At 37.9% G+C, this 15,972-nt stretch overlaps 1 protein-coding gene across 6 annotated transcripts in view; it reads left to right on the plus strand.

Moving 5' to 3' along the window:
- The window catches only part of AUH (AU RNA binding methylglutaconyl-CoA hydratase), a 114,938-nt gene that overhangs the window by 47,959 nt on the left and 51,007 nt on the right, over positions 1–15,972 (plus strand). For 3 of the 6 annotated variants that reach the window (XM_055790501.1, XM_055790503.1, XM_055790500.1), the window contains 2 exons: positions 3,868–3,960; positions 4,879–4,935. The exons of 1 other annotated variant lie outside the window; for it this stretch is intronic. In XM_055790501.1, coding sequence (XP_055646476.1) covers positions 3,868–3,960; positions 4,879–4,935 — 150 coding nt within the window. The remainder of the gene's footprint in view (positions 1–3,867; positions 3,961–4,878; positions 4,936–15,972) is intronic. 2 more of the 6 variants (XM_055790504.1, XM_055790502.1) reach the window with 1 other exon arrangement.

Here is a 15,972-nt window from a genome sequence, read left to right on the forward strand (position 1 = left end):
TCACTAACATTTTTTTCTCTCTGAGTGTCATGTATTTTAAGTTAATCAATCTGGACAAGTTGATGTAGGTTGACCAGGAACACAAATCACAAAATCTGGAATTCTGGATGACTGTGTTATTCTTCCTCAGCCCATTTATTTCAGGAACTCTCAGTAAGGGACTAGTAATAGTGATAGGTCTTTTGACCCCTTGGACACTGTCTAAAGAATATGTTTATTGCCTGTTATGTAAAATCTACTGTATGTAATGTTTCATAAAGGCAAGGCTACTTCCATGTATAAATTGTTGCCATTTTGTTTTTACTGTATTTCTTTATTTGTTCTTCATACTTTTTCCTTCCTTTTTTCTCAATATCTATGGAAAGTAGATTTTTCCTAGTTGATCAGACCATTTCATTGTGAGTAGTGAGAAAGTGAGGTTTTGCAGGAATGGAAAAAGGCTGCTGCTTGGTAGTTACTAAGAAAATCTCAAGTGTAATTCAGTTTCCTGTCAGATGATATCTTACATTTCTGTAATTTTATAAGAACTTTTAAATTAGTCAGAGGACTAAATAGTCACACACAATTCAGGTTAATATAATCCAGGCAACTTTGACTTTCTATTTGGGGAATGTTGGTGTCCGCAGTATATGAATCAGCTGTGTGGACTTTGTGACACATCTGAGAAACTATTTTTGGTCATATCCTCCAGACCTGGTGCTTGTATTCTTACACTGGTCTTTCATTCATCATATAATCATCTTTAAGCAGAAAGGAAATCCCTTGTTAGTCACTAGCTACTTTCATGTAGAAAGTCACTTAAAGATGAAATAACAATTACCAGCTTCAAAACAGTTGTGATTTTTTGAGATCACTTCCAACACATTACATGTGTTTTTATATGCTTAAATGCAATGTCCTCCTGTGACATTCTGTACTGATGACAAAATTGTGGGAGAGTTTAGCTTACTCTACTCTTCATGTCTTTAAGTAATGGAGAGTCACAGGTAAGCAGGAGTCATTCCAAGACTACAGAATGCATCTGATCAGCCTTTTCTAAAACTACATGTAACATATTTACCAGGAATGCACTTCTGAAGTTGAATTGAAGATCCACAGTTACTACAGAGTAGGAAACAAGCCCATTTCTTTATATTGTTGTATAACATATTTTCTAACTTTTGTTTGAGCTTTTTATGGGTTTATTTGACTTAATTAGCTGCATCGTGTTACTGTTTAGTTTCTCTTATTGAAGTTTTTGTGTACCTTTATTTTCTTAGTTCTTCCATTTACCTGTTAGTCACTCCACCTGTATCATGTCTTGAATGGCCAATAAACATCCTTTTATACAGGTTGTTTTGCCTTCTGTTCCAGCAGGTTATTCCTCAAATAATACATACAAAATATTTTGATTTGCTTGTTCATGTTTTTTTGCTTCTTCAGCTAGTCCAAACTCTGTTTCTTCTGTGATCTCAAATACAGAAATACATTTTTGTCTTGTATCTGGCTTTGTTGCTGATTTAGGACTAACATATGCTGAAATGGGCCCTTCTTTTTCTTTACTGTACTTGGAACCTTCCTGTTCTGTAATATCATTAAGCATTGATGTTATAGTAGGACATGAGTATTGACTTTTGCTTGGGACGCTTGTTTTATATTCAGAATGGAAGTGTATCTACATGCTTTACTATAAAATAGATGTGTGAAGTAATTCTTTATGAATTCATTGCGTGAACTGGCTTATTATTTAGTGTCCTTCGTATTCCACACATTGATGTGCTACAAGAATTCAGTGCAGTTCTCTTGACTACAGTTCAATGCTGCTTATTACTTGGTCTTTTTTTAACTGCTTCTAACAACATGTATCTGTGTACATGGTCTACTCTTATCTGTATGTTGTACACTCTAGTTGAATTATTTTGTTTCTTATAGATCTATTTCCAGTTCTGTTTGGGGACTTCACTATGCAGCTCACAATTGCACATTGATAAACCCATACCAGATTTAGAATCTAGCACCAATGATTATTAGTACAATTGCTTGAAATTTATATCTTGTTATTTAGACCGTGACAAAAAATGTGAAATAGTAGAGAATAAAACCACTGGGCTTCTTGGCAAAGCTTTAAATGGTCCTTTTCTATCACTCGCTGCAAATAAGCCTTGCCATGTAGAATCATTGAGGAGGTTGACCTGTCAATTTATATAATTCATTGTTCCTAAAATGTGAGCGCATACAACTCAGTTAAGTTTACAGGGCGTAATTTGTCAAACATCATATCAGTTTTTGTTATGAGCTGAACAGTTTTGGAAGTTGTGTATTAGAACTATGCAGATAAACATGAACAAGTGTCTTTTGTACTACAAAACGTGAATATTCCAAGAAGTTTTACCCTTGGTAACAAGTTCTGGTAGCTTAGAAACTCAGCTTATGATCCAAAGCAATTGCCAGTTTATCTCTGTATTGCTTTTTCTGATGCTTCACAAGAACATATTAAAAGGATTAATTTCTTTAATTATTTTGATAGGTATGCACAGAGCTACTGTAAAGAATTTGTATTTTGCCTTTGATTCATTGTGAAGTTCCATGTCAAGTGATCCTTTAAAATTAATATCCTTTGGAAGTGATGATTCCTACACATGGTATCAAACTGCTTTTTCTCCCTTTGATTTTCAAAATTTAGTATTTCTTGATAGGAGTGCTGGCCGTAATTCTTGAAACCAAGCCATTTTGCAATACTCTCTCTGTAAGTTTTATTTCTGTGTGGAATAGTCTACTTGAATTGTACTATAGCTACATTTGGAAGTTACTTATCATAGGGAAAGTAGTCTGCCTTTGAGTACTGCAAAAGTTGTATAAGTAGTGCTCCAGATTCTGTTTGCTAACCTCTGAGAAATGGAACGTGCATGCAGGCAGTAACTGCTGGGAACTACAGCTGATAATGACCATGCCTTCATGTTCAGGCAAATTATTCTTCATTTTCCTATGTCAAAGTCACATTCTTTCAAGAGAAATGCTAGCTGTGTCAGCCTTGAACTTGGATTGCAAGACTGTTTGGCAAATTGATTATGGTGACAAGGTTATGAGTTTCGGTCAACAACCTGGCCCTGCTGGAAGTGAGAGTTGCCTTCCCTTCTTACCTTCCTATATAACTAAGAAAAAGTACATAGAGAAAGAGGATGCATTTTTCATCACACTTCTTTGAGTCTGTGGTGAAGGGGGAAGGAGAGAACATAAATTTGTTGGAGGTGAAGAGCAGTACTGTAAGCTGAATGTTTAAATCACTTCCCCATGTCAGAATGCTGATATTAAATTAAATACAAACCAGGCTACGGTCACACAGGGCTCTGACACTGCTACCTGTCATGTGTACTGGCAGCATGTGCATCTGTTTATCACACTGAAAACTTCCCCAGATTCCATGAAGCTGATAACTGCTGCTTTACAGGAGAAAAGGGGTGATAGTGGTGGCCACACCATGTCTGGGAATATTAAGACACAGCTTCCAGCTATGCTAGCATCACAGACGGTTATGATAAGACATCTGTATTTCAACTGGGGTTGTTTGTGTATGTGCCTTTTTTTAAGTATTCCTGGTTTATTCTTTACCTATCTCTGCTATGTATGTTTTTGGAGTTTACTATTCAGATTTTTGTCAGAAGTGAATGGAAGCTAGAGAAAAAGGCTTACAAACCTATTCAACCACAGTGTGATTAGAAGGAGGGTCAATGTTATTGTCAGTGTTGCTGAGCAACCAGTTTTTGTCTCAGCTTTGTTTTATGAAACTTCTTTCCCGTAGCATGATGGTACTTATAACAAAATGTAATGAAATGGTGTTTCAGAGGTGTTCTTTATGAGGCCAATATTAACTGGTACTTTCTTTTTCAGCAAATCTGCCTGTACCTACTATTGCTGCAATAGATGGAACTGCATTAGGTGGTGGCCTAGAACTTGCGTTAGCCTGTGATATAAGAGTGGCAGGTAGGTCTGAATCCTTTTTATAGAACATAGGATTATTAGTGTTGCAGATGGCTTGAATAATCCTTATGTTGGCAACAATCTTATACAACTTAATTTGTTTGACATTTTTATAACCAATTATTTTAAAGGGATTTAGCAGAAACCTGTCTAAGTACTTAATTTCAAACAACTTACCACTGATAGCTGGATTGTTTTTGTTACATGTTTTATATTCTTATGACCTTTGTTTTTATCAGTATTGTCAGAAGGGCCATCTGGTAGTTTGATATTTTATTTAGTAATAAAAGTATTCTCCTTATGTGTATTTGAAGTGTTCTAGATGGAGATCTGATTTTATTGAAACAGGTTGCAGGGAAAAAGCAAAAGTTGTTAGTGAGAGTATTATTACACAAGCAATTAAGCTGTTCTAAAAGAAAAGTGACAACAGCACTTGAAAAGACGAACCTTGACCTATCCAGCTGTCAGAACTGTAAAGCCATTTGTTGGAAAGTAAGTGGAAACTTGGTCTTGAACAGTTGCCAGTAACTGAGGGTATATAAAGCTGTTTGACCCTTAGAGAATATTCTGTCATCTAAAGAATGCATAATAATCAGATACAGAATTCCACCCCATTTTAAAATGTTAAATAATAACAGTCTTTTAGTATTTTACATTTTGCAGTTAAGTCTCTGTTACTCACTGTAATTGCTTGTTATGTGAAAATGAATAAGGTACAGGACTCGCTTTGATGGGAGTAGTTGAATCTTTTACTAAAGGCAGATCGGTTGAATCTAGATTTTCATAAACAGATGCTTTTTAAGAGATTTATTTATAAAGGAAATGTAATAAGTAAGCAATCTTGTAGGTCATAAGTACATATTTTGCAAAGTTTTTTTCCTATAGATTATAGCAAGAACTCATTTACATTCTGTTTTTTAGCTGCTTCTGCTAAAATGGGCCTAGTTGAAACAAAGTTGGCAATCATTCCAGGTGCAGGTATGAATGTTGTGCTTTCGTTACCATGGATAACTAAAAAAACCACATGCTCTTGGTGCTTGATTTTGGATTGTTGTTTATGAATTTCTGCTTATTTTTACATTTCAATTAAGAATTACAGCATGTTTTAAAGCTTATTGCTCATATTACTTACCAAAAATTAATAGAAAAGTAGATTTCTCATTTTTAGGCAGTGGCACTTGTATATGATGTTTTTAATCAAAGTCTTCACCAAGTCAGTATTGAGTGATTCTGTAAATGACATGTGATGTCTTGATCGGAAGACTGAATAATTTTGCAAAGGAACAGAGGTAGAGTGTTCTCTACTCTGGAAGTAGAGAAAGGAAAAAAGGTAGAGTGTACAAAAATGGTAATTTAAATAATGATCCACTTTTACATAATGTCTGGTACTTTAAGATTAAAATTCTGTTTTCATGCTGCCTGTAAATTGGTTGCAAAGAGTTTAAAAGCTGAAAGTGTAGCTGTGAATAGATCTTTTGTCTTACCAACAGATTTTGCAGTTTTTGGGGTCAAAAGCTTCTTTTCTGTTTGGAAGGCTAGTTGACTGGCTTTTTCTGGATTCAAGGTGAATGAAAGTTATATAATGAATAGCATTTAAGAAGACCTTTGTGTTATGAAACCTTTGTTTTTATTTTATGCATAAGTCATTGTTACCTGAATTAAGATGTCTGCCTTTCTGGGGAAAGGGCAGTAACTTGAAAACGAGTGCATCCCTGTGACCCCCACCTAGCTTTGACCTTCTTATCTGGAACTTCTGGGGAACTTTCTACCCTTTCTTTCCCCATATTTTATTTCTAATCGGTGGAACCTGTTTTGAAAGCATTGTATGCAGTTTTAGTGGGACACCATGGAAGCTTGTGTAGAGCGGATAGTAAAGATTACCATAATGGGAGCACTTGTATGAACTTTGTGTAAAGAAACTATCCGGTCTCATCACTAATCTATACAATTTCTGCACAGTTTCAAATGTTCTATTATTATGTTTATTGTTGAGTTGTGATTTCAGTCAATACTTTCTCCCAGTCTCTTTTTCTCTGTGGTTAGAGCTACATTTTACTTAAGGAAAACTGAGTTATGGTGACCAGTCTCTTTTTAGCAGTGGATAAAAATAACAATGTAGATGAATTTAAGGATATGTTTCCTTCTTGTGGTGTTGTAAATAATGACTTGACAATAAGTTCTAGTGAAGAAAAATACAGAAAATGATATTGTTTTTCTTGGCAATTTCCCCCCTTGATCTTCCCACTCCACCCTCTCCTAAGGAATTCTACAGGACAGTATGGGAGACATGATCTCCAGTTCAAGAAATTCAGGTCAAGTTCTCCATATGTTCTTAGTATTCAACTTGCTTAGGTTATCTCATGTCTGCTTGTCTTCATTTAATTATAGATGTTTCAAACTTCTAACACTTTCACCTTAAAATGCTAGGTGAATGATTCATTATGAGTTTCATTCAGAATATTTTATTCCTATTCAAAGACTGAGGTTTGAAAAATCTTTTTTTTTTTTTTTTTTTTTTTTTTTTCCTGTCCTAAAACAACGATTTGGGTATATGTCTTCAGCTCCTTGAAAATACGACAGATTTCACCATCTTATAATGCCGTTTAAACTTAAAACATTTTGGTGTATGTTCAGTGATGAATTTTTTCCCTATTCTTACAGCCTTTCTGAGGACTCTTTTTGCTGAGTGTATTCAAGCTTATCACAACTTTTTCCTGATTAGCCTGTACTTGCACCAATCTGCTGAGCAATGATGTTTCAGCCCTTTTTGGCTCATAGTAACCGATCATGTGTTATGTCATCAGAGGGTGAAGAATGAGTGAAGAAATTTTGCATATGCCATTTAGACAGAGAAGCCAGATACGACTCCTGGAACCATAGGCTTCATGTGTTAATGGAGTATTTTCTTCTAGTGCTGACTTAAACCTGCTGTGAGCCAAAGCAGGACTGGGCAGTGGAGCTGAAAACAGCACTGTAGCCATCGAGAGGCTTCAATACGTTTCTGTGGCCATCTAATAAAACTGAAACACACTGACAAAATGTGTTGCTTCTTTGAAGGAAGTCCCTCCAGCATGGCAAGCTATTACTGTTTTTATTTCTGTTCCATCAGCTGCCACGAGTGTGTGGTAGATGTCCAGATCCTAACTTGGGTCATAATTAGCATGAGTGTTTGAGGCTGTATGAAAAACTATTTTCCGTTTTGCTTTTTTAACCCCCCAGGACGTTACTCTGAAGAGGTTATGTTAGAAGAATATTAGTAGAATTTAACAGTATTAAAATACAGATTCAGGGCAGATCAGCAATGAAATTTTGAACCTTGTTGTATGTTATGTTTTATTCCATCCTATTTTGAAATGTGGTCATCGAAAGACCCAGTCAGCTGCTGTCTAGTGACCAACGAGTTTTAAAATATATTTCCCAGGTGTGAGAAATTTTGCTTTTGAATATGCACATAAGTACTGTAACCTTCTAAAGGCTAAGGTCCAGCAGCAGTTAGTTGAATTCTGGTTAATAAACTAAAATCAATTGTTCCTTCTAAGCCTGTTGAGGGTCTCAGCCAAATAAGCATTTGGCTGTGTGCCTTAACTGTGAAAGCAGGGTGAGTATCCTCAGAAAATTCATCCATGGCAGACAGCAGAGCAAGACTAAGTGGGGTGACAACACTGCCTCCTTTTACACAATAGCTTTGTGCACAGACCAGCTGCTCAGGTTGTGAGGCAGAAGGATTGATTCTTCTGCCTTCAGAAATTTAAATCAAATTCTCTCTACTGTGAAAACAGCCTTAACTGGCAGACTGTGAGCTAGGGAAAGTAAAAAAATTTTTCCATTTTTCCTTTTCCAATACATCCCACTGTCTAGTAAAGAAATCAAGATTCAGAGAACTAAGGGAAATGTGTAACAGACAGAAAATGGCTTGGTAAAATCAGCGCTGGGAAAGTTACCTGAGGATTAATATTGACGATTTTTATTTTCTGAAGAAGGTCTGCCAATCCCTATTCATTGCACAAGTGCTCTTACGCCACCACAACAATCATTTATCATAGAATCATAAATTGTTTAGGTTGGAAAAGACCTTTAGGATTGTTGAATACAACTGTTAACCTAGCACTGCCAAGTCCACCACTTAAACCATGTCCTTAAAGAACCACACCTCCACATCTTTTAAATACCTCCAGGGATGGTGACTCCACTACCCTGGGCAGCATGTTCAATGCTTGACAAAACTTTTGGTGAAGAACTTTTTCCTAATATCCAATCTAAACCTCCCATGGTGCAACTTAAGGCTGTTGCCTCTTGTCCTATTGCTTCTTACTTGGGAGAAGAGACTGACAACCCTCCTTTCAGGTAGTTGTAGAAAGCAATAAGATCTCCACTGAGCCTCCTTTTCTCCAGACTGAACAATCCCAGTTTTCTCAGCCACTTCTCATAAGGCTTGTGCTCTAGACCCTTCACCAGGTTTTAGCCCTTCTCTGGACACGCTCCAGCACCTCAGTGTCTTGTAGTGAGTGGCCCAAAACTGAACACAGAATTTGAGGTGCAGCCTCACCAGTGCTGAGTATGGGAGGACCATCACTTCCCTAGTGATCTGCTGGCTACACTGTTTTGGATACAAGCCAGGATGCTACTGGCCACCTGGGCACACTGCTGGCTCACATTCATCTGGGTGTCAACCAACACCCCCAGGCCCTTTCCCACCAGGCAGCTTTCCAGCCACTCTGCCCCAGCCTGTAGCACTGTGTGGGGTTGCTGTGATCCAGGGGCAGGGCCTGGCACTTCATGTTGAACTTCATACTGTTGGCCTTGGCCCATCAGTCCACCCTGTCCAGACCCCTCTGCAGAGCCTGCCTGCCCTCAGGCAGATCAGCACCATGCCCCCACAACTTGGTGTCATCTGCAAACTTACCAGGGGTGCACTCGAACCCCTTGTCCAGGTCATTGATAAAGATGTTAAACAGGACAGACCTCGATACTGAGCCCTGGGGAACACCATTTGTGCCCGGCCACCAGCTGGGTGTAACTCCATTCACCACCACTCTTCAGGCTCAGCCCTCCAGCCAGCTTTTAACTCGGTGAAGGGTACACCTGTCCAAGCCATGAGCAGCCAGTTTCTCAGGAGAATGCTGTGGGAGATGGTGTCAAAGGCTTTTGTCAAAGAAATCTAGGTAGACACCATCCATGGCCTTTCCCTCATCCCCTAACTGGGTCAGCTTGTCACAGAAGGAGATCATGTTAGTGAAGCAGGACCTGCCTTTCCTAAAACCGTGCTGGCTGGGCCTGATCACCTGGTTGTCCTGTATGTGCTGTGTGATGGCGCTCAGGATGATCTGCTCAATAACTTTCTGCAGCACTGAGGTCAAGGTGACAGGCCTGTAGTTCCCCAGATACTCCTTCTGTCCCTTCTTGTAGATGGGTTCCACTTTTGTTAACCTTTGGTTAACTGGGACCTCCCCAGTTAGCCAGGACTGCTGATAGATGATTAAAAGTGGCTGGATGAGCACTTCTGCCAGCTCCCTCAGTGCCCCTGGGAGGATACCATCCAGCTCCATAGACTTGCGTGTGTCTAAGTGCTGTAGCAGGTCACTGACTGTTTCCCCTTGGATTATGGGGATTTCATTCTGCTCCTTGTCCCTGTCTTCCAGCCTGGGGGCTGGCTACCAAGGACAGGTGGTCTTACTGTTAAAGACTGAGCTAAGGCAAAGAAGGCATGAAGTTCCTCATCCTTTGTCAGCATGTTTCCCCTTGCATCCAATAAAGGATGGATATTCTCCTTGGCCCTTCTTTTGTTGCTAATGTATTTATAGAAACGTTTTTTATTGTCTTTTATGGCAGTAGCCAGATTAAGTTCTAGCTGAGCTCTGGTACTTCTAATTTTCTTCCTGCATAACCTCACGACATCCTTGTAGTCCTTCTGAGTTGCCTGCCCCTTCTTCCAAAGGTCATAAACTCCCCTTTTTTTCCTGAGTTCCAGCCAAAGCGGTCTGTTCAGCCAGGCTGATCTCCATCCCTGCTGGCTTGTCTTTTGGCACACAGGGACAGCCTGCTCCTGTGCCAGTAAGATTTCCTTCTTGAAGAACATTCAGCTTTCGTGGACACCTTTGCCCTTCAGGACTGCCTCCCATGGAAGTCTGTCAACCAGTCTCCTAAAGAGGCCCTCTGGAAGTCCCAAGTAGCAGTTCTGCTGACCCTTCTTAATTCTCCAAGAATCAAAACTCATTTAGTGATCGCTATGCCCACAACAGCCTCCAACCGTCACGTCGCCCACATGTGCTTCTCTGTTCATAAACAGGTCCAGCAGGGTGCCTTCCCTAGCTGGGTCCCTCATCAGCTCGGTCAGGCAGTTATCTTCCACGCACTTCAGGAGCCTCCTAGGCTGGTTCCTCTCTGCTGTGTTGTATTTCAGCTCATTTGCTCATCCCCTCTCTCCCTCACTTTTTGTCCCCCTGTGAACCTGGGGTCTGCTGGCCAGTTGGGGTCTAGTTTGGCTACAGGGCAGTGGTTGCAAAAAAAAGACAGTCCTTAGAATTTTATTAGAATTAGGTGGCCAGATGAAGGGAAAATTTTATTGTCCTCAGATGAAAAGTTTCAGCACGAACTAACCTATTCTTGGACATGAAAGAATGGGCACAGGAGGGAGCTTTTGTGGATGTCTTAGTTTCGGTCTGTTTCAGTCAGGACATGCCTCTCACTGGACAGCAATGAGTTCATATGAGACAGGATTTCATGGGAAACCAGGCTTGATTATCTCTCTAGTTTAATGAGATGCTCGTTATCAGCTACAGTTATTATAGTGGCTTTTCTCAAAGTTGTTCATTGCTAAAAGGAGTTGATTTTTCGGATCTCTTGGTCAAAAGGCTGTTTAAACAACTTATTTTCTGTGTCGTCCTGTGTTCTGTACAGAACTCAAAATCATGTAGGAAGAGCCTTTTTACAGCAAAATCATGTTCCCTCTCTTTGTTGTTATTTCTGAAACTGAAGTAAAAGGAAAGCAAACCTCTCCAATTAATGTAGTTTTTGATGTCTCTGAACTTGCAAAGGAAGTGTTTCATAGTGACAAGTTTCTCCATTGCCGAAAATTGTCTTTTGGAGCATTTGTGTCTGAAGTCCTTTGTTTTTTTACTTTGTAACTTTTTAAAGCTATCGCTATGCATGTCTTCTGATGTTTAGCTCTCGGTTTTCACAATGGATGTCATACTGGCCTGTAATTGATAGATGATGCCTTGCTGGCAGGTCTCCCTTTATTTGTTAGTACCTTATTTGTGTACTAGATCTGTTACAGTAGTAGATCTGTTACAAGATAAAAATTCTTGTAAACAACATACATAAGCTTTCTTATTCTTTAAGAGAAAGTTATAATTGGTTGGACAAGGGAAAATATTCTATGACAATAAGTAGGAAAGATGGGCACATATATAAAAAATAATTGAGTTTTCTTTATGCATTTTTTTCCATGGAAGTTTCATGTGTAAAGCTGAGATATTGGTATATATCAACAATTATGTTTCCACAAAAAAGGGAAAATAAAATAACAGAACATAATTGAAATTAATATACTAGTGTCAGCAGATAATTTGATCCAGCTAGATCAGAACTGTAGCTACTGGCATGCGTACTTACAGCTGTCCCTCCTTTTTTGTTTTTGTTTTGTTTATGGAGATATTTTAATTAGTAAGGCTTTATTCAACTAATTAAAATGAATGTTGCCTTTGTTCTTCCCTGCTCCTCCCCAAAATCACCATACTTCATTACAGATCTGTCTTCCACTGTTTAAAGGTAAAATAAAAACCCAGCACGTCATCCCTGGGATCACGCTATTCTTGACAGCATTCAGTTTAAAAGCATATTTTACCAAAAAGGCTTTAAAAAAAAAAAAGGAAGGATAAAAACTAAATCTCCATGAAATCTTTAAAAAAAGTCTTTGTAAATAAGCATATCTTCCTTCTGTATGTTAAAATTACTTTGAACATGTTTTTCCAAAGTGAAAGTTAAGCTTTGTTACATAGCAGGCTGGACTGCTCTGTCTTTAAAATATTATATAGCAAGAGAGCGCGGTAATGGCAGCATTTTTGTGTTTTCCTCTTTCCACTTTGGTAACAGTATTGTTTTGACTGTTTTTCTAAACTTTAAAATGTATTTGGGGAAGTTGTGGTACTTGTAGATTATAAGATTATAAAAGATGATGGAGGGACACACTGAAAAATTAGTTTTCTTGCATAGGAAGAAAACGAGCATAAACGTGAAAACTAGATTTAGGTAATTATTGTGTATTTTTGTTATCTTTTAAAGTATTTGTAATTCACTTTTGGAAACTACAGGATTTATTTTAAAGCTGAAAAACCCACACTGTTTTGGATGAGGAGTATGGGGAAAACTTGTACAGAATTTGGTCTTGCTAACAGCAATACTTACACAATTCCGCCAGGTGTGAAGGTTAAATAAAATGTCTGACATTTCAAGTTGAAATCTGATGCACCTTACATTATATTGTTAACATACTCTTTAAATTTCTATACATTAGTTTCAACAGTAATACGAATAACTGCATTTGACAGATACTAAAGAAATTAAAGTGTCACCATTTGTGGTAGCATCTGAGGTAGGACTTAAAGAACTTAAAGTCTTCTGCATGTTTAGTGCAATTTTTCTGCATGTAGGTGCTACTTGATAGTTCATCATTACAGAAATATTTAGAAAGAAAAACCTGCTTATTTTGTGTAACTTTATACATCTTACTTGAGTAATTCTATACCTCTCTATTCCATCTTTATTCCTGCCCTCACTAGCCTACTCTTGTCTCCTACTCTTTTTCCATAAAGTCTCCCTAGTTCTTACATATACATTTTTTTCTCATTACGTAATGACAGCAACTGAGTGTTCTTACGTTTTTGAAGTTCAGTGCTTGGTCCTATGGCAGCTGACAGATTGGGAAAAAAACTCCAAGTGAAACAGATAGCTTTGAGCTGTTTTTTTTCCAGTTAGTCTATAAAATCTCTTGTGACTTCTCTTAATTCTTCTGTTTACTTATCCCAGTCTTGTGTCAGTTTTTTAATATTGTCAAGTTCCCAAATCAAACACTGGTAGAAGACAGTTTTAAATAAGCTCCTGAATCAGCATCTTCAGCATTTCATCAATATTGTATTTAAAAATTTATTTACTGTGGAAAAACCAAGATTAACTTCTTCCTCCATCCTCCTTCCCTCCCTCCCTCCTTCCCTCCCTCCCTCCCTCCTTCCCTCCCTCCCTCCCTCCTTCCCTCCCTCCCTTCTTCCCTCCCTCCCTCCTTCCCTCCCTCCCTCCCTCCCTCCCTCCCTCCCTCCCTCCTTCCCTCCCTCCCTCCCTCCCTCCTTTCCTTCCTACCTCCTTCCCTCCCTCCTTCCTTAATTCTTTTTTTTTTTTAATGACGTGACTGCTTGAGCATTTACAATCATTTACAATCCTATTATGATTTGGTACAGTAAAAACTCTAAATTAGTTACTATGAGAACATCTATCTACTTTTTCTTCAGTCATCTGAAGTCTAGATAGCTTTATTTGCATTTTAATATTTTGTAATGTTTACTTTATGTGTCGTGTTAAATAAATGGCCTGAAGTAAAAAATCACTAATAGTGTAGAAAACAGATGTTTGAACATCCACTCTTTTCTCAAAGTAATTAAACACAATATATAGATGTTACTAGAGGGGGCTAAATTGGTTCTGCTTCTGTAAGTTACGGAGAATTGTAGTTCTTACGTTTTCCTTCTCTTAAATAAAAATAAGCTGATTTTCATCAATTTTCTCTCTAGCTTTATGATCAGTTGTAATGGTGATGATGTTGAGGCAGACCTTCAACATGTCATGCAATAGTAACACCGCAAAAGCTCCATCCATAAAACTAATGTTTTGCAAACTTTATTTACAGTCTCTTATATAAATAGAATATTTTACAAGTAGTGGCAGTGTGCAGCAGAAGAGGACAGGAGAACTCCATGTCGTCAGAACTATCCCCTGTATCTACATGAAGCATACAGTACTTACCTTTGCAGACTGATGCACAGAATAATCTGTGCATTTCCCTTTACATGCCAGCCATAGAACACTTTCCAAAACACAGTTAGTACTTCCTACACAAAAAGGAGGAATCCAAAGTTACCATCACTGTCCCAAGTGACTGCAGTTTTATAGAATGTTGTTTTAAATGTCGAGTTCAGTGTAAGGGATACACCATTTCTGACATTCTAGTTGTTTCTGCTAGCACAGACTGCAGAACACTTCTTTCTGACCTAAATTTGAAGATGTCTTGTTTACAAATCAGGATTAACAATCATTTGAGAATTTTCTGTATCATAAGGAGCAGCACTGCATTCCCAGCATATTGTGGCTAGTTAAAGTTAGTCCTTTGATACTGCGGAGGAAGGAGGAAATTAAGCTAGGACAAAAGAAAGCCCCAGAAGCCAAGTCAAGCATTAGAGGAAGTGTGAGAGAAAGGGAATTTTCTTGGTCTTGGAAAGCAAAGCATGAATGTTCTGAGATTGGTATAATATACCTATGGAGAAACCAAACCTTAGCAACAACAATGATTAAATGGTCTTTAGACATTTGTCATGTCTTGGGTGTATAAAAACATTGTTCTTTATATCAAAGATTGGATTTTGGAGTACTGTTTTTACTAGACTTCATTCTTACATCCTGAGCAATGTTATCAGTTCTTTTCCTCATTCGCGTAGGTATATAAGTGTATTTGCTTTCATCAGTTTGAAAATTGTTTCATGAGATTGGTGGATTGCTCATTTTTGAATGACAGCCAGAAAAATGAAAAAATGTAACCAACGGTTTGTTTTCTTCCATACTCCTTAAATCATGTAGATTTAAGCTCTGTTCAGGTACTGTTTCAGTGAGCATGGGTTGTGCAATCACATTTGTGTCTTTTCCAGGCCATTTCTGTGCCATGGTAACTAAGGACTGAAGCTTTGAAAAGAAAGCAAACCTGAACTTTGCTTTTGCAACTTGGTTTTCTCACTGTAAATGGAATGGTATGACACTGAATAGAAACCACAGTTGAGCAGATTGTAACAATGTGAATGGAATTCACAGTAGATTTTATGTGTAGGTGCAAGGTAGGATATATTCACTTGGGTTTCTCAAGTGGAAAGGGCCTGGAGAGCATGAAGTAAATGGAGAAAAGAATGATCTAAAATGCTGCTAGGTAAAGAACCCTTTATTTTTTCAAAGTCAGTTAAAATTTAAAATTATCTGTATACATCCTTACAACTTATCAGGTAAATGAGTTTTGTATTCACTCCTGAGGACCCATCAGAGTTCATGAATGCCTTTGATGAAATTATTTTCCCCTTCATCAAAGTTTAGAATTAATGTTAAAAGTTATATGAAGTGTGATGTGTTTTGTGTAAGACCATTTTTTTTACTTTGTAAAAGGACAGCCCTTTACATCCCCAAACATGTCCTGAAACCAGCACGTAGTGTCTATCTCAAGCTCTCTTGTCCACTCAAAATCATGATAAAAACTTCCAACTGCACACTTTGGTGTAAAGTTTTTGTATTATTTTCTTTCACTTTCTCATTTTTAGTCTTATGTGAAAACAAAAGGAAGACTAAGCAGTAAGAATCAATTTTTCTGAGGAAGAGTGGGGCATGAGGAAAATAAAACTCTTCTGGATATGGAAAATACAGTTGCATACAATTTTCTTTTAAAAATTGCCTTACTGAAGTTTGGGTTTTTTTTAATTAAAAAAATTACATTTTGGAAATAAGTATTAGACAAATTAAACTCAGTACCTACTGATTTGTCTTACCTTTTCTAGTGGACTAGAAGCTAAAACAAAAATCCTGAACTTCTATGTTTCAGCTTCTTCCACAGTCAGCACCTGAATTTTAAGGTTCTCTACCTTCTTGTCTGGTTACCTTTCCATGTTCCTCTATTGAGGAGACTCATTGCTACTTCAGCTCATTGTCAGAGATTAAGTATTGCCTCAGATAGTGCCCTTTCTTCCTGTAGCTTCACTTATGCTCTCTACTTGG

Source organism: Falco peregrinus, chromosome Z, assembly GCF_023634155.1.
Source record: "Falco peregrinus isolate bFalPer1 chromosome Z, bFalPer1.pri, whole genome shotgun sequence".
In the NCBI taxonomy this organism is placed as follows: domain Eukaryota; kingdom Metazoa; phylum Chordata; class Aves; order Falconiformes; family Falconidae; genus Falco; species Falco peregrinus.